This window comes from Sorex fumeus, unplaced genomic scaffold, assembly GCF_029834395.1.
Source record: "Sorex fumeus unplaced genomic scaffold, SorFum_2.1 ptg000007l, whole genome shotgun sequence".
NCBI classification, from domain to species: domain Eukaryota; kingdom Metazoa; phylum Chordata; class Mammalia; order Eulipotyphla; family Soricidae; genus Sorex; species Sorex fumeus.
Window position 1 is genome coordinate 57,211,523 of NW_026606064.1, and position 19,248 is coordinate 57,230,770.

Sequence of the window (19,248 nt, forward strand, 5' to 3'; positions counted from 1 at the left end):
TTACAAAATAAAGAGAACTAGGTCATTGGACTTCAGCTTCAAATAGGGTTTAGATAAGGCGTGCCATGAACTTAGCTCCCAGCCTGGGGATTGCCTAATGCGTATTAGTTATTGGTGAGCCTCTTGAAGAAAGAATAGGTTTTAGGTAGCCATGAAAAGAAGGAAAGCTCTTGCCACTTTACTTTTGATAGTCTTATGTGTGTTATAGATGTAATCATTGGATTTAGTCTTAAATGAGTGGAAAATATAGACTAAGTGTAAGTTTACTTTTAATACAGGACAAATAATCATAGACACATTTGAGATTTGAAGGTAATGCATTTTTTCTTCAAAATATTTAACATTTGGACTTAGGGCTCAGGGGCTATTCTCGCTCAGTGCTCAGGGGTTGTTCCTGACAATGCCCGGGGGACTTCCCTGAATATGTGCTTTGGGTTCCCTCCCTGGCCCTGGTCATGTTTTTCAAAGGGCTAATGTCAGTCATGATACTTGTGAGTAAATATTAAAAGTTTGGGGCCAGATATTCAGCTCAGAGGTAGAGCATTTACCTTGCCTGTATGAGATCCTAGGTTTGGTCCTTGGCATTTTGGAAGCAAGCAAACAAACAAACAAACAAAAAAAAAGAAAGAAAACAAAAATTGTATTTTTTTTTTCTGTTCCCATTTTCTTTTTTTTTTTTTTTATTTTTTATTAGTGAAACACCATGAGGTACAGTTGTAGACTTACAAATTTTTGTGCTTGGGTTTCAATTATACAGTGATCAAATACCCATCCCTCCACCAGTGCCCATTTCCCACCACCACGGATCCCAGTATCCCTCCCACCCCCCATCTCCCCATCCCAAGAAAAATTGTTTAGACTGTGTTTAACTTTCTTCTTCATTCTCTTCCTCTTAAATGAAAAAAAAAAAAAAAAGAAAGCAGTACCAGCCCACCAGGCCATCAAGCCAGAATGTGGCACACCATCCTTTTTGAGAAGAGGTGAACATTACTGATTAAAAATGGCAGACAAAAGTGGGAAGCTAGTTCCAGGACAAGTGTACATCGAAGTGGAATATGATTACGAATATGAAGCAAAGGACAGAAAAATTGTGATAAAGCAAGGGGAGCGCTATATCCTGGTAAAAAAGACCAACGACGACTGGTGGCAAGTGAAGCCGGATGAGAGTTCCAAGGCGTTTTACGTGCCCGCCCAGTATGTGAAGGAGGTGGCCCGCAAAGCACTTATGCCTCCTGTCAAACAGGCCGTCGTGCTGCCCAACAGTTCAGTGAAGATGATGCAGAGTTTGCATCTGCAGAGATCCGCTGAGAATGTGAACAAGCAGCCTGAGCTGTCGAGTTTCGGGAAGCCCTCGCTGTCTGTCCAGGGAACAGGCCTTATCCGCGATGCCAATCAGAACCTGGGACCCAACTACACCGCGGGCCAGACGCTGAATCTGAGCCTGGATCTGACCCACAATAACGGCAAGTTTATTAACAGTGACTCGCACTCGCCGAAAGTTTCAAGCCAGAACAGAACGCGTTTGTTCGGCCACTTTCCAGGGCCGGAGTTCTTGGACATCGAGAAAACCAGCTTCTCCCAGGAACAGGCATGTGACTCTGCAGGGGAGGGCTCTGAGAGGGTCCAGCAGGATTCGGAATCGGGCGATGAACTTAGCAGCAGCTCCACGGAACAAATCAGGGTAAGAGTGAAAATGGTCTAATGAAATGCTGGCACCACTGCAACGAAAACATTCACTAGAGGTTTTATTTGAATTTGTATCTTGAGAAAAGTTAAAAATTGTTCTTTTGGTCTTAGGTTTTCCAAATAAAGGTGAGTTCTGTGGTGAAGATGGAGATTCTACATGTGAAGTAACTTGGGGTGCTCATAAGGGCCCACTTTATGGTTTCCCTAATTATTCAACCTTTTTTTAGAGTTAGAGTTACTTTAAGCATGGGAAAAGATTCTTCCCCCACTCTCTGCTCTCTTTTAATTTGGCATAAGGTGAAAAGCAAATGCTTATTCACCCGGTGATATTTTGTTTACTTCAACAAGCGTGTCAGTAGTATTACTCATTTGACTTGTTTCTAATATGTCTTCAGATTATAATGGCTTATGGGGAAATTTTTTAATAGAATATAACTCTTCACGGCAGAGCTGACAAGCTACCCATGATGTATTTGATATGCCAAACACAGTAACAACAAGTCTCACAATGGAGACGTTACTGGGCCTGCTCGAGCAAATCCATGAACAACGGGAGGACAGCACTACAGTGCTATTAACTGTTATCACTCTGTGTGTGTGTGTGTGTGTGTGTGTGTGTGTATCTCACAAGCTTTTACCTCCATTATGCATTTTTGTGTCTTAATCTTTAAGTATCTACTCTTACTTGTATTGAATAGTAGCCTCGAAAAACAGTTTTCTATTTGGTCTTTTTTCCTTATCAAACTTGAGATTAGTTTATGCTAGCTTATTTGTCAAGAAAAAATGTATTACATGTATGAAACTTGAAATTTGCATAAGTCTAATTTTTGTTTTGCTTTGGGGCTACTCCAGGCCCTGGGCCTCAGTCCCCAGTTGCTTGTGGTGGTGCTTCTGGGACTGAAACCCATCTTTCTTCATGCAGTAGCACATGCTCTAACCTATTGAATTCTCTCTCTGGCCAGGAAATCTTAAAATTTTGAGGGGGGGCACACCCAACAATGTTTAGGGGTTACTTCTGGCTCTGTACTCAGGAATCACTCCTGGCGGTGCTCAGGGGACCTTATGAGATGCTTGGGATCGAAGTAGGTTGGTTGTGTGCAAAGCAAGTATCCCCCACCTGGTATACTATTGCCCTCACCCTGGAAATCATAATTTTAAGTGAACTTGAAGATTGAGAAATTTTGGACTAAAAACTATTTTTTGGTGGGGTGTAAAGTCTTATCTCGCCGAAGGTTGTGTGTTCACGGGCTCACTGGATGGCTCTTTCTCACCGCCTATGTTCAGTGCTCTTGAGTCCTGTGTGTGGCCTGGATCAGGACGGCTGTTCTTTCTCTCAAGCTTGAGTCCCTCTCGCTCTGACTCCCTTCTCCGAGCTTACATCTTAGTTTATATAGCAGTCACATAAGGCGGTGACATAAAGGTGGGTTGAATACTGACGAATCAACAAAGAGAGGTAAGACCACTCCTCCAGGAGATTAACTCAAGGATAAAATCTCATCTACAGAGATTACTTCAGAACACTAGGAGATCCGCTCAAGGGTGGGATCCTAAAAAGGGTGTGTTCTTCCCTCAGTTAGTAATCTACTTAAATAGTTGTAATAAATCTACTTCTAATATTTTTAGCAATGTCATTCTGTATGAGCACAGTAAGAGATATAAATTTAGTTTGGTTCTTCCTGAGAACATCTCACTATACATTCCGCAGTCCTCAGGCCAGGTTAATCTTCCTAGCTCCAGCAGTCCTAGTCTCGTCGTTACTTACTTTTGGATCATGACAGCTTTGTCCGTGATCATGCCCTCAACTTATAGTTGAGTATCGTGGCTCTTTGGCCTGGCCCATTTCGATGCCAGGGTAGCTCACCGCTTGCCCTGGGTCCATTCAGTCCCTCGTCGGGACCCTGCTTTTGGGGTGCTAGGAACTAAGGGCAACTGAGTCAAGAAATCAGATGCCCAGGAGTAAATATTATTCGGAGTCAATCAACTCCCAAGTTACAAAGCATAATATTAACTGTCTTCCTGTGTCCATACAGAAAGGACATTGCTTACAATACAAGTTCAGTGTCCTTAGATGGGTGTGACCCGATAAACCTAAGCTACCTGAGGAAGGACAAAAGAGTGTTATCCTATAGTGGGGGATGGGGAAGTGAGGATATTGTTTTTTAGTCTGTATAATGACTTGTCTCAGGGAGAAGAAAACACCAGAATAGGTTAGGATCTCTTTTTTGTTTGTTTCTTTGTAAGGTTAGACTTTCTTGCTATCGCAAGTGCAAATTGTGTCAGACAGTTTTGATCAGCTGCCACAGAGTGTTACTTGCAACGAGAGCTATATTTTAGGATTTGTTGAGTCAGTGCATCACCATGGTGAGGCTGCTCTTTGGTGGTCGTGTTATAGTAGGACCAATGTCATTATCTGTACATTGAAATTTTCATTGTGGCATTTTGAAGGAAACTAGGAGAGAGGGAAGGTTCTCTTGGAAACTTCTGCTTCTTGAGAATAAGGCAGTTATGTGCAGCAGCACTGACCACTCACCATGGGAAGTAGCTCTCACCACAGTCTGGTGGGAAGCCTTGACCCAGGATTTATATTTAGTTATGCCGGCAGGCTAATGTTCTCCTTATTATCATCATCTTAAGCTAAATTCACTGCACTGCAAGTTCATGACTCCTAACCTCTCCTGTGCCCTTAACACTTTAGGAAATCTTATTAGATTTCTCTAGCTAGTTCTCTTGGCAGCTGTTCCAGATTTTTCCCATTTTTTTTTTCTCAGTTCTCTGATTCATTTGGCTTTCTGCCTGTTCTTTTATCAGATGACCTTGTCTCCTATTTTCACAGTAAAAATAAAAAACACGGGATGGAAACCACTTCAGGTTTGGGGAGAATATATTTCACAGTAATTAATAGCACCCTCTTTAGATTTGAATCTGGTTACATATCACTTACCAATTGTGACAATTGGAACAAATTACTTAACCTCTGTGTATCACGGTTTCCTCATCTTAACATAGACTCATAGAGCTGAGGATCAAGTGGTTACTCTAAAATGTTTGGAACTCTGCCTGCCACAAAAGTGCAGTGGTTATCTGTTACTGTTCAATGAGGTACTCCCAAATCCAGTGACTTAAAAAAAGCAAAAAACATTTATTGACTCACATTTGCGGGGGATGGGGGGGTTTGTTCAGAAACATTGTGGGTGGTTCTAAAGGCCAAGCTCTACCAAGATTGCAGTCTTATGCATGATTGGCTGGACTAGAGGAGCTAATTATTGATTTTTATTGTTTTGTCATACTTGGTGGTGCCACAGGTTGCTGTGGCCATGGCCACAGGTCACTTGTGGTAGTTCTCAGGGGACCTCACAGTGCTAGGAACCTGGCCTGGGGCTCCTACATGCAGAGCATGCAGTCAAGCCCTTTGAACCATCCCCCCCCAGTCCAGGAGTTAACTTCTCAGACTCTTGATTCACTCACCCGGTGCCAGCTGTCTCTCCACAGCTGGTAGAAGGTGGTTTCTTCCAGAGGGAACAATCCAAGAGAGAACAAAGTAGGTGTGACTTTGTCTCAGTCTCAGAGGTCACACGCTATAACCCCTTTGATTATACATTCAGCCCTGTTTTGTGTGGAAGGAGGCAATGTGGATTGTAAGTATAAAGAGATGAGGACCATTGGTACCACATTGGATCTGGCTGTCAGTTTGTATTCAGTGAAGTGTCATTGTATTATTTTCCTTTTTCAGCTTTCTTTCAGGTCTGTAAGTATTCCTTTATTAGTATTCTAGTGCAAAGGGCAGTCTTTTCCTATTGATTTTCCCCACTTTTTCTACAGATGTTATGCTAAGATTACATACAGCATTGTGGTTTTCTAGAGTCATTATTTATAAAGCTCTTTCCTCTCACATTTAAATTGGATCTTGGTTTTTCAGTCTTCCTGAAGCTTTTTAGCCTAGTCTTCCCCCCACCCCTTCCACCCTTTAATTTGATTTAATACTCTTTTCAGTGGCAACTTCTAGAGAATGATATGATTTCTTCTTTTTGTTTACTACACACCTCTTATGGATTCTTGCTCCTTGATACCCACCCCCTAACCTGCCTCTGCCTGATTTCATTTATAGTTGATAAATTTTCAGTTCTAAAGTGTGCATATAAATGAAGTCATGCTCTGCATAACCATTCAGGATTGTCTTTCATTCTGTGTGGTTTTCAAGATCAAGGTGTTTGCGTTTCTCTATTAATTCTCTTTGTTGCTGACCAGTATTGTAATACAGTGGCCACCAGTCACTTATTCTTAGCCCAGGGCTGTTCCACAAGCAGAGCAAAGGTCAAAAACTGCTGATATGCTGCCTTAATTATAACTGCCCTGACTGGACTGATGTGCAGGACACATGCGGGTCTGTGGGTATGAAAAGGTTCAAGAACACCATTGTAGGGTATGTATGTACCAGATTGGATAAATTGATTGGATGAGGCCACCCACATTGTGGGGGCAATCTGACTTATGCAGAAGTATACTGATCACAAAGCACCCGCTCATTAACGTCTAGGGTAATGTTTTTATCAAATATCTTGACCAACAGGTTTATTCTAAGAAACTGAACCATCATGGTCGAGTTCTGCAACTTAAATATTTTCTTACTTAGTTTTTGCATTTTAGTTTATTCTGTGTTTTACTTTGAATTTTTTTCTTTTTTGCTAAAATGTGAGCTTAATCTTTTCTCACGATGGATATTTATTTATGGGGCCATTTATTGAAAAGATTATCATTCTTCCATTATCATGTGCTTTTGCCTCTTTGTCAGTAGCAAATTGTCTGGGGCCAGGCTCAATGGTAAAGCACATGCCTATAATGCATATATATATGGTTCTTCTCTTTCCCCCCATCATGTATGTGCCCATTCTCCCTCTAATACCAAGACTTCATTGTAGTAGCATAAAATAAATCTTGAAGTTGGGTAGACTGACCTTTTTTTTTGGGGGGGGGGGTCACACCAGCGTTGCACAGGGGTTACTTCTGGCTCATGCACTCAGAAATTACTTCTCGAGGTGCTCAGGGGACCATATGGGATGCTGGGAATCAAACCCTGGTCAGCTGCATGCAAGGCAAACTACCCTACTGCCGTGCTTATCGCTCCAGCCCCAGACTGACCCTTTTAAATTTTTTTTTTTTTTTTTATTAAAAACACCATGATTTGCAAAGTTGTTCATTATACAGCTGTTTTGGGCATTTAGTGTTTCAACACTCCTGGTGTGACCTTCCCTCCACCAATACCCCCATTTTCCCTCCCATCCAAACCTGCCCCCTTAGGCACATAATAAATTTGAGTTATATTACTTGTTCCAATAAAACTTTAAGAAATGGCAAATAGAATCATCAGAAAATAAATCAGTAAGAGCCTTTTTTTGATTACTGTATGATTTTTAGCCTTAAGGAAATTAAACCCTTTAATACAATACAATAAAATGCTTATTCTTATTTACTCTGGAATCTGACAACTCTTCTTTTTTAAAATTGTTTTTACTATTGTCTTGGCTGAATAATGTTTACCAAAGGTAACAGTTAATCTTTTATTCCCTGTAACAGGTAGTTGTAACCTGTTGGGGGAAGGTCTTCACAGGTAAGATTAAGTTGACAACATTATCCTGGGCACTATGTGCAATCACAGATGTCTCTGTAAGAGGGAGGCAGAGGGTTACCACACAGCGAAGGTTGTGTAAAGAGGGAACACACGGTGATATGAAGACTCTGGCTTTGAAGATAGGAATGACATAAGCCAAAGAATGCCAGCAATAGCAGAAGCTGGAGGAGGCAGAAGGCAGACATTTCCTCCTGGAACCTCTGGAGGGACAGCAGCCATTATTAATGCTTTGATTTCAGCTCAGTGATACTGATTTTGAACTTCTGATTCTGACACTACCCCTCCCCCCCCCCAACTGTAAGGGCATACAGTTTTGTTGTTGTAAAGTATTGTTTGTGATGATTCTGTTTTTTTCCAGGATGAGTTCTGTGTTTTGTTTTTGGTTTGGATTTTGGGCCACACCCAGTGGTACTCAGGGCTTATTCCTGCTGCTGAGCTTGGGGGTCCCTCTTGGTGGACTCTGGGGACCATATTGGGGTGCTGAGGATCAGGCCCAGATCAGCTGTGTGCAGGGCACACACCATACCCTCTTTAGCTTTCACCCCCCACTCCCCGGAATGTGTTTTAATTAATGGAATGAATAGCTTTTTCCAGATCAGTTTCTTTCACATAAAATATACATTTAAGATTTATCCCTGCTTTTTTCATGTCTTGATAGTTCTTTCTGTTGTCAGAATGAGCCATAATTTGTTTATCTTTTATCTACATCTTAGTTGCTTTTAGGCTTTTGTGTAGCCATAACTTTCAGATTAGTTGGCTAATACCTTGGATTAATATAGTATTAATACTGTAGAATGTTGAACTATGTTGTCAGACTATTTACCTTTGTCAGAAACTTCTAACATGTCTTTCAAAGTGGCTACACCAATTTACATTCACATTAGCAATGAATGAAAATTTTTGTTTGGGTCTTTTCCAGCATTTGATATTTAGTATTAAAATTTGAGCCATTGTACTAGCAATGCAGTATCTCATTGCTATAATTCACATTCATTGATAACATGATATTGAGCAGTTTTACATCTGTTTATTCTTTTCATCCTTATATGTGCTTTGCTGAGGTTTTGGGAATTTTTGCTTATTTAAAACGAGTTTATTTTCTTACTCTATTTTCTTACTCAAGTTTATTTTAAGTTTGTTTGTTTTCTTATTCAAGTTTCTTTCTTTTTTTTTTTTTTTTAATTTTATTGAATCACTGGGAGATAGTTACAAGCTTTCATGTTTGGGTTACAGTCACACAATGATCAAACACCCATCCCCCCCACCAGTGCACACTCCCCACCACCAATATCCCTGGTATACCCCCTCTTTCCCACCCTCCCCTTGCCTCCATGGCGGACATGATTCCCCATAATTTCTCTTGGGCATTATGGTTTGCAATACAGACCCTGAGAGGTTATCATGTTTGGTCCCTTATCTACTTTCTGCACACATCTCCCATCCTGACCAATTCCTCCACAAGTTTATTTTTTTGAGTATCTGGTATTTTTGGGCCCTTTATCAAATATGTATTTTACAAATACTTTTTTCCATTTTGTGGTTTGTTTTTTCATTCTGTTAACTGTAACTTTCATAAACAGTATGCTTTAAATAAAGTCTAAAGATTATTATTGTTGTCACAGATCTAGATTTTTAGTGTTGTATCTAAAAACCAAATTCAATATTACCTATTTTTTAAAAATTTTTTTTGTAGGAGTACTGCTATTTATTCAGCCACTGATTAGCTGATTGAATTGTGCATGAACTCCACCTTACTTTTTTTTTTTCATTTTTTATAATTTTATTTTATTGAATCACCGTGAGAGCAGTTACAAAGCTTTCGGGTCTAAGTCTCAGTCATACAATGAAACACCCGTACCTTCACCAGTGCCCATTCTCCACCACCAAAAACCCCAGTATACCCCCATCCCACACCCTCTCCCTACCTGTGGGGCAGATGATTTCCACATTACTCTCTCTCTACTTTGATCACATTCAGTATTTCGACACCAGACCCACCATTATTATTTGAGATTTTACCCCAATACTCAGATCTGCTGAAAAGGCAACAGTAGACAATTTGTGTTCTATTGCTGGTTATGAATAACATATGATGTTGCGTGGCTGCAGTTGGGCCATGTGATTTTGAAATTCTGTAATTTTAACACTTAAATCTGGAGGAATTTCTGCCAAAAGCCACCAGGTTTTGAGATTTGTTTCTGAGTCTCTGGGATCATGGCCGTTAAGCAGCTTGATCAGGAGCCAGAGAGGCCATTTGTAGGCGATGACTTGGGGTCTCGTTGGGGTGGGGAGGACAGCCCCATCCCGTGAGGCCCAAAATGTCTCGTCACTGCGGGCCCAGACCTGACTGTCCAATGGAGGATGACGGCCACTGAGCCACCAAGGGGGAACAGGCGGAGGGACAACACCCTTTCCCCCCCTGGGGTGGCTCAGTGACAGTAACGTACTGTGGAGTCTGGACGCACTTCTGCCAAAAATTTCTCGTCACTGCGGGCCCAGACCTGACTGTCCAATGGCTTCTGGAGGATGACAGCCACTGGGCTGCCAGGGGAAACAGGCCAAGGCACGAAACTTATTCCCACATGGGTTGGCCCAGCACCGGTAACCTACAGCAGGGACCGGACGCATTTCTGCCAAAAACTGCTGGGTTTCGAGATTCGTTTCTGAGTCTCTCGGATTATGGCCATTAAGCAGTTCAATCAGGAACCAGAGAGGCCATGCCTCCAATTATATAGCTGAGCCGGAGGTGGTTTGTGGGTGTGTTTCCCACATAGCTAACTTTTGGCCGTTTACTTTCTTGGTAAACTTTACCCCAAGTTTTTGGGGTCTGGCCAAAGGCACAGCAGCAATTTTGGGGTATCTGGAAGTCTGAAGGTGCGATGAGGCTGCTGATGCACTCACTTCACAGGTACAGATTGACCTGCTGGCGGCACCATACCCCCAGTCCATCATTTCTTTGAGGTATAGAATTCTACTTGATGATTTTCCTTTCTTTCCGCCCTTTCTCCTTTTTCCTTGTTGATTTTGTGGTGAAAGGGGTCATGCATCTGACTGTGCTGTATCATTATCCATAGAATTCCTCAGGGTTCATACACTTTCAGTTCTGGTGCATGTATTTGTGCTTGCCAGGGGTGGTAAACTTTGGGCCATCCTTGGTAGTGCTGGGGGCTACTCCAGTATGGTGCTCTGGGGACCATGTGGCTTCCGGGATAAAACTCTTTGTGGATTGCACACTTTATTTATTTATTTATTATTATTTTTTAATTGAATCACCATGAGATAAAGTTACCAAGCTTTCAGGATTGAGTTTTAGTCATACAACGATCAAACACCAATATCTCCACCAGTGCGCATTTTCCGCCACCAATATGCCCAGTATTTCTCCCGCCACCCCCATTCCATCCACCCCCTGCCTCTGTGGCAGGCACTTTCCTTCTTACTCACTCTCTCTTCTTACTCACTCTCACTTCTTACTCACTCTCTCTACTTTGGGGCATCATGGTTTGCAATACAGATACTGGAAGTCCATCATGTTTGGTCCTTTATCTACTTTCCACACACATCTCCTATTCTGAGTGATCTTTCCAACTGTCATTGACTTAGTGGTCTCTTCTCTCGTCCATCTGCCTTCACCCCCTTCTCATAAGGCAGGCTTCCAACTATGAAGCAATCTTCCTGGCCCTGTCTCTACTGTCCTTGGGTGTCAGTCTCATACTGTGCTATTTTATAGTCCACGAATGAGGGTTGTACACTAGACGTGGTGCTCACCCACGTGCTTGCAGCCTGCACCCCTGGCTGTGGTACCCTCGTGTGATTGTGGTGCACTGCGGCCACATGCTCTGTTGTAATATTGGGGCCCCAGACAGCAGGAATGCCAGAACCACACTTGGTGACTCTGGGTGGGTCTGGGGTGAAATTCGAGGCCTCATCTTGCCTGCAGGTGCTTTTGCCACTGAACCATCTTGTTACCCTCTTTCACCCACTTTTAACAGTAAAACTTTATTGTCCCCACTCTTTCTTTGCATCCTTTCTGATGAAAACTACATTGTGATTCTTTTCCTTTAATAGATAGAAGTATTCTCTCCACCCCCAGGCTTCTCTCAGGAATTTTTACTTTATCTTTGGTTCTCTGCAGCCTGTGTAGGACAAGCCTTCCTTCATAAAGGAATTTTGTGCCTTATCCTGCTTTCTGTTGGGAAGTTTCTGTTGATATAATTTTCAAGCTTATGAATTCTTTTCCTAAATTTCTAGTCTACTGATCATCCCATCAGAGCAGTTTTCTTTTTTATGAGCATTTTTAATTTCTGACATTTTTTGTCAACTATTAGATTTTTAATCTCTGCTTACATTAATCATTTGTTCTTGTATGATGCGTACTTTTTCCTTCATAGTTCTTGTTCTTCAGACAATAATAGCTATTTAAACTTCCCTGGCTGATAATTTCAACATCCATGCCAGATCTAAGTTTGATTCTGGGGCTCACTCTATCTCTTCAGACCCTTTTTCTTGCTGTTTGCTGTCCTTTGTTAATTTTTTTTGTGGAAAGTCAGACGTGTTGATGGGGTAATAGACACTGAAGTAAATCAGAGTGAAGTGTTGGGTTAAACTGGCCAGAAATTGGGCTTTGTGCAGTGTTTTCTGTCTTTGTAGGTACCAGAGCCTCTGGATCCCATGTACCAGTATGTCGAAGCTTCTTGAAGAGTTTCTCGTTAGCATCTGTCTCCTTTAGAACTTTGCTGCATACTCTTTCATCTCACCGGGGTTTGAAGGTCTTGTCCCCAGAGGGTGGTCTCCTTGCCTCTTGGAAGGCTCAGACTTTTCTCTCTGCCTCTCTGGGTATGTGGGGGGGGGGGGGGGGGGGGGAGGGGGCGGATATTGCCACTCTCTGTCCTAGTTTCCTCCTCTGCTTCCCCTGACCTTGCTGTAATGGGGGTTTTGGGTGTCTGATGAGTATGAAAATCTAGGTTCACTCTGGTCACTGTGGGGGACGTGTGGATTGGACTCATTTTTTTTCTGTGACATTTGGCTGGAGTAAAATGGTTATATCTAAAGCTTTCAGTCTTGCTGAGTTTCCCCTTTTTGGGTCCTTTTTTTTTTTTTTTTTTGTTAGACAGAACAGGGATTTGTTGGGGCTATTTTGGTCAGCCACTGCTGTTGGTGTTTCTGGGTTGCTGACTTCTCTCTTCAAATCTGGGCTACAGGAAGCCAGAAGTAAGCCCGGGAACTTGCTCGAGGCGATGTTGTCCACCGGGCTATCAGTTGGTCTACTTTCTCTTGCTAAAATTGGTCTTATATATTGTGACCAGGGTTTTAATTTTTTTGCTTAGTATGAGTAATAGGAAAATAGACTTAGTTATTTTATTTATTTATTTTTGCTCTTGTGTTGTCAGGGATCAAGCCCAGGGCCTCACACATGCAAGTGCTTTAGCACTGAGACATATCTTCAGTCCTTTAAAGATTCCAGGGGCTGGAGAGGTAGCACAGTGGGTAGGGCGTTTGCCTTGCACGCGGCCGATCCAGGTTCGATTCCCAGCATCCCATATGGTCCTCTGAACACTGCCAGGAGTAACTCCTGAGTGCAGAGCCAGTAGTAACCCCTGTGCATCGCCAAGTGTGACCCAAAAAGCAAAAAATAAAAAAATTAAAAAAAATTCCATTTACATTTTGTTTTTGGGCCATACTTGTCAATGCTCAGGGACTTCTCCTGGCTCTGCACTCAGGAATCACTACTGATGGTGGTTGGGGGACCATATGGGATGCTGGGGATTGAACCCAGGTTGGTTGAGAGCAAGATGAGAGATAATTTTGACTCCAAAAAGTTTCCACTCATTGGGGCTGGAGCAATAGCACAGCGGGTAGGGGGTTTGCCTTGCATGTGGCCAACCCGGGTTTGATTCCCAGCATCCCATATGGTTCCCTGAGCACTGCCAGGGGTAATTCCTGAGTGCAGAGCCAGGAGTAACCCCTTTGCATCATGGGTGTGACCCAAAAAGCCAAAAAAAAAAAGTTTCCACTTATTTATAATTTTTAAATTTCTTTGGATTTTAGAATTCCTGGAATGCGCGGTCACATTTGTAGCCATGTGATATCTCATACTCTACACCACTGATGTACCAAGAGCAGCACACATGTTTGTGGGGTTAAAGTAGATGGCACCCCATCTCGGGAAGAAAAAAATACTTATATGTTTATGTAATAAGCACACAAGGCTCAACCTTTAACAAGATGTTGGTAATCTCTTATTAAGCAATGACTTAATGACTCCAGTAGTAACCCCTATGCATCGCCAAAAAAGCAAAAAATAAAAAAATTAAAAAAAGATTCCATTAATTTTTATTTTTTGTTTTTGGGCCATATTTGTCAATGCTCAGGGGTTTCTCCTGGCTCTGCACTCAGTCATTAAGCAATGGCTTAATGACTCCAGAGTGAAATACAACAAAATCTTCACATACTGTCCTCTAAGGAAATTTTTTGGGATCATTTTTAGTGGGATATTTATAACTAGTAATACAAAATAAATTATTTAGGTCCTGCTTTGGGGGCAGGGTTTGGGGGTCAGAATGAAAACATTTGAAATATGGTGGTGGGTAGGTGTAATGGTGGTGGGATTGGTGTTGGAATATTAAATGCAGTGAATTATTGTCAACAACTTTATAAAAATAAAATTGAAAAAAAATTTGAGTCTCCCATGGGCTGGAGCGATAGTACAGCGGGTAGGTGTCTGCTTTGCATGCAGCCAACATGGCCGACCCAAGTTCGATTCCTCCGCCCCTCTTGGAGAGCCTGGCAAGCTACTGAGAGTATCTCGCCCGCACGGCAGAGCCTGGCAAGCTCCCTGTGACGTATTCAGTATGCCAAAGACAGTAATAACAAGTCTCACGATGGAGACGTTACTGGGCCTGCTCGAGAAAAACAGGACAGTGACGACAGTGCCGAGTCTCCCATGCTGTGCTCAGATTGCCTGGGGCCCACTTCCGCTGATTTTTCAACTCAGTAACCGGGATGAGTTCACTTTGAGGCCCAAGGATGCCAGTCCACTCTGGCACTGTGGTGCTGGGGAACATTAGAAATACCCAGTGCATGAGAGGAGTATGTTCCAGTGATGGGTGGATTCCAGGCATGTGCCCCTAGTCCTCTACTATTTCCACAGTCCCCCTCCAAGATTTTCTTTGTCTCTGAACAGTCAGTTTTGTTTGTCTTGACTTCCTATCACCATGAACTTCCATTACACCTTTGTTTTCTTTGTTGTACTCATTGCTTTTATGATTGTTTTTCTTCTTATTACTCAGCATACTCTCCAGACCATGGTAGCTTCCAGATTTTGTTTATTGCTCCATATCAAGTACCTGGGGCTGGAGCGATAGCACAGCGGGTAGGGCGTTTGCCTTGCACGCAGCCAACATGGCCGACCCGAGTTCGATTCCTCCGCCCCTCTCGGAGAGCCCGGCAAGCTACCGAGAGTATCTCGCCCACACGGCAAAGCCTGGCAAGCTACCTGTGATGTATTCAATATGCCAAACACAGTAACAAGTCTCACGATGGAGACATTACTGGGCCTGCTCGAGAAAATCGACGAACAACGGGAGGACCGTGACCGTGATCAAGTACCTGGTGTTATACCTGGTACACAGGAGATATGCTGAATGCTTCAGAAATGACAGCCAGTGATTAGACACAGTACATTAAAGCCAGAGGAGAAGGAGAAGCCTAGGTCAGCTTCACGTCAAGCTAGTGGTGTGGATGTACTGAGGTCTACATCCGCAGAGGCTTTAGCAGGGACCATTGCTAGGTGAGTTGGGGTCAACATTTGCAATGCCGAAGATCCCCACTGTCCCCGTCTCCAGTAAAATGGACAAGTCATACTGTCATACTCACCGTCCTCCTTAGAGCTGCTAGTTTTCTAGCTTATTTCAAAGTTCAGACTGTGCTTGATATGAAGAGAGGACTGAAGATTATGTTATCTGAACACTAAGACAACCTTCAGAACCTGACACTCTGGGCTGAGATGCCAGATCCAATGGCTGGTGTCCATCCTTTTACTGCAGAAGCCCCGGGTTCAGGTACCAGCACTGCAAGGATGGACTTCAATACCTCCCAACTCACTCCCATGCCCCCCAAAGCTGGCAGTTGCCTCTGAGCAACACCTGATGTGGCCCCCCAGACCAAACCATATACTTTGTGGGTTTTTTTTTTAATTGAATCACCATGAGATACAGTTACAGACTAACAAACTTTGATGATTATGTTTTGGTCATGCAATGATCAGGCACCCATCCCTGCACCATTACCCATTCTCCACCACCAGTGATCCCAGTATGCCTCCTGCCACCCCCACCTCTTCCATCCCCTGCCTCTGTGGCAGACACATTCCCTCTTACTCTCTTTCTCCTTTTAGATGTTATGGTCTGTAATACAGGTACTTAGAGGCCATCATGTTTGGTTCATAGTCTACTTTGAGCACGCATCTCCCATCCTGAGCGATCCCTCCAGCCACCATTTACTTAGTGGTCCCTTCTCTATCCCAACTGCCTTTCCCCCCAGCATGTGAAGCCGCAAACCATATACATTCCTCCTGCTTTTGTATCTTTTGCTCAGGATCTCGTTAATGCTTCTTTAATATTTTTGAAAGTTTTTAAATGTTTTACCAGTCTTGAGTATCAAGTTTCCCAGTTCATTATAAAGTGTGTTATAAAACTGGAGAGAACAGTGGACCTTTGTCATGGGGCTGAAGGGATGCCAGAGTGAGAAATAATGGCTGGCATTCTGACCTTTAGGAAGAAGGCCAGAACCCTGTAAAACTCGGGATTATAATTTTAAAGATGCAATATGAATATAATGATTATAAATCAGGAAGTATTTAAATTCAGTTCTGTACTAGGTTTTTATATTGGGACATAAGTAGATCTGTTGATAGCAGTAAACTCATGTATTTCTGGCTTTCACATCTAATCTTAATTTTTTATACAGAATAGTTCATTTTGAGATACTATTGTGGTGTCCTGAATTTGCAAAACCAATTAGATACTTAACCTTTGTAATTAAAAAAAGTTTTTTGTTGTTGTTGTTGTTTGTTGTTTGTTTTGGGTCACACCCAGGAGGCTCAGAGTTCCTGGCTCTGCACTCAGGAATTACTTCTGGCTGTGATTGGGGGTTCATATGGGGTGTCAGGGATCAGATCTGGTCTACTGCATACAAGGCAAATGCCCAACTATAGCTCTGGTCCCTAAAACTTTTTTTTTTTATTTCTTTCACTTTTTGTCTTCAAGTTGTGTGGAATGTTAGTATATGTTTATATAAAAATAAAGATGTTAATGCTGAGAAAGTAACTCAGAGGTCTCATCCCTTTGCTTGCTGGAACCCCAGTCTTAGTACCCGGCACTGCAGGGCTGGGCAGATCCTGAGACTGAATTGGGACTACAGGGTGTGATCCCAAAACTTAAAAAATATAACACCCAGTGGGCCCAACCTAAGCTAGGGCCTGAAGGAAGAGGGCAGTGACATAAAGTACCTCAGGAAAGAGTTTGTATGTTCAAATCCCCAGGGCCCTTTTGGTCCTGCTATCTGTGATCCTTGGTGCTGTAGGGTATTTCCAGCCTGGTGTGTGTAAATACCACAAAAGGAAATGTCCCTCCCTGTTGCCCCTCTCCCCCTCCTCCTTCTCCCCACCAGGACTCCTCCCACCCCTCACAGCCGCCGCCCCCCCCCCCCCCCCCCCCAATCTAGCATCAGACCCAAGCATGTATGCAGCCCTTTTCCTCACATCACAAGCACCAGCAACAACCTTGGGGAGAAGGGAGTGGCTGGAAACAAAACAAATGCTTAATTAGACACACATGCATACAGCTATAAAGTAAAGCGCTCTCTCTCTCCCACCCTCCCTCCCTCCCCTTCCACTTCTTCCCCCCCCCCCCCTTCCCTCTCTCTCCCTCCTAGATTTGTTAGGAACTAGAAATCAATCCCTTTACTTGAATGCAAAGTGAGCTTTGTTTTGCTCATGCTAATAATTGCCAGTAGATCTGTGGTTTGGTGTTTTATTTTTGTTCAGAAACTGGAGTAATACCACTATTTGGTATCGCTGGTAGGTAGAATAATGAAACCACAGTAACTGGCCAATAATGCTCAGTGACATTGTTTTAGGAGGTAGGCTAATTAATGAAATTGTTGCCAAATTTTGGGTTTTCATTCCCACACCCCCAGCCTAGATTGCAAAATTTAGTATCAGTAGTGTTTGACTCTTCAGCAATTATTTAAAAGTATTTTGGAGCAATAGCACCTCAGGTAGGGCATTTTCCTTGCACACAGCGGACCTGGCCAACCCCAGTTTGATTTCGCTGCCCCTCTCGGAGAGCCCAGCAAGCTACCAAGAGTTATCTCGCCTGCACTGCAAAGCCTGGCAAGCTACCCGTGACGTATTCAATATGCCGAACACAGTGACAACAAGTCTCACAATGTTACTGGGCCTGCTCGAGCAAATCGATGAACAATGGGAGGACAGTGCTACAGTGCAGTGCTATTTTGACTCAGCCAAGTTGTATCTGATGACTTAATCTGTATTACTTCCCCACCTCCCCTCTCCCTTCCCCCACCTCCCACAGTGCTGAGGTTGGAACCAAGTGCCTCATACATGCAAAGCAGACACCATCACTGGAGCCACGCTTCCAGCTTTAGGGCCTTACTCATCAGAAAATAATAGTGAAGAGACCATAACTGACATTTGATTTAAATAACTGAAAAAAGAAACTGTCTAAGAAGAGATATATGCATATGTTAAGCAAATTAAACCAAAGGAGAAAGAGAGATACCGAACAATGCCACTTATGTTGTGGTCTACTAAGAAAGCAAAGGGATAGAATGGAAACAAACTCTTGGACTGTGACCACAGAACTGAGGGCACCACGAGGAGGGCGGGAGCAAGCGGTCTTGTGGATGTGGTGGAGGTCATGCTGGCACTTGATCGAATATGGTAAGGGAGCTCTGTGCTCAGTAATCACTCCTAGCAGTGCTCAGAGGACTGTGTGTGGTGCCTGGGACCCAACCCAAGTCATCTCTGTGCGTGTGCTCTATCTGCTGTTCTATCTTCCTGCCCCCCCCCTTTTTTTTTAAGTTTTAACAATTTTATTTGAGGCATGTATTTGTCTGTTAATAATAGGGTTCTGTGCATACATTGTAAACACCACACCCTCCACTGGACTGTCCACTTTCTTCCATTATCTCAGTGTTCCCCAGTCCCCTGCTGAGGTAAGCACAGTTCTGTGGACCAGCTCTCCTGTTACCTTTAGCCTTTTGCCATTCCCTCATGATGTTTCCTTATATCCCAGTATGAAAGATCATTTTGTGTCTTTGCCTCCTTTTCTGCCTAACTTCAATCAGCATGATATTCTCCAAATTGTCCTTATAATGTCAGATTGCATGGTTTTGCTCCCCACCCCCCCTTTTTATAGCCGAGTAGTATCCCATAATATATATGCGCTGTAGTTTCTTTGTCTAGTTCTTTGTTCTTGGATACTTGGTTGGGCAGTTTCTAGATATTGGTTGTTGTGAATAGTGTTGCAGTGAACATAGGAGCACAGACGTCTTTTTTGAGTAAAGTTTTGGGCTATTGGGTAGATGCCAAAATGAAATGGAAGCAGATATATATGTACATATATATGGGCTGGAGCAATAGCACAGCAGTAGGGTATTTGCCTTGCATGCAGCCAACATGGCCAACCTGAGTTTGATTCCTCTGCCCCTCTCCGAGAGCCTGGCAAGTTACCGAGAATATCTTTTTTTTTTGAGGCATGTATTTGTCTGTTAATAATAGGGTTCTGTGCATACATTGTAAACACCACACAAAACACCACAGCAAAGCCTGGCAAGCTACCCATGACGTATTCGATATGCCAAGCACAGTAACAACAAGGCTCACGATGGAGATGTTACTGGACCTACTCGAG

At 43.0% G+C, this 19,248-nt stretch overlaps 1 protein-coding gene and 1 non-coding gene across 8 annotated transcripts in view; one reads left to right on the forward strand and one right to left on the reverse strand.

Moving 5' to 3' along the window:
* ARHGAP12 (Rho GTPase activating protein 12) overlaps positions 1-19,248 on the forward strand; it is a 119,041-nt gene that overhangs the window by 22,394 nt on the left and 77,399 nt on the right. For 5 of the 7 annotated variants that reach the window (XM_056131773.1, XM_056131764.1, XM_056131721.1 and 2 more), the window contains one exon: positions 921-1,681. In XM_056131773.1, coding sequence (XP_055987748.1) covers positions 1,001-1,681 — 681 coding nt within the window. In that variant the 5' untranslated portion in view covers positions 921-1,000. The remainder of the gene's footprint in view (positions 1-920; positions 1,682-19,248) is intronic. The other 2 variants (XM_056131730.1, XM_056131748.1) reach the window with 1 other exon arrangement.
* On the reverse strand, positions 3,840-3,999 carry LOC130017286 (small nucleolar RNA SNORA28). The gene has a single exon (XR_008791375.1). It is a non-coding gene; the product is annotated as a small nucleolar RNA SNORA28 (small nucleolar RNA).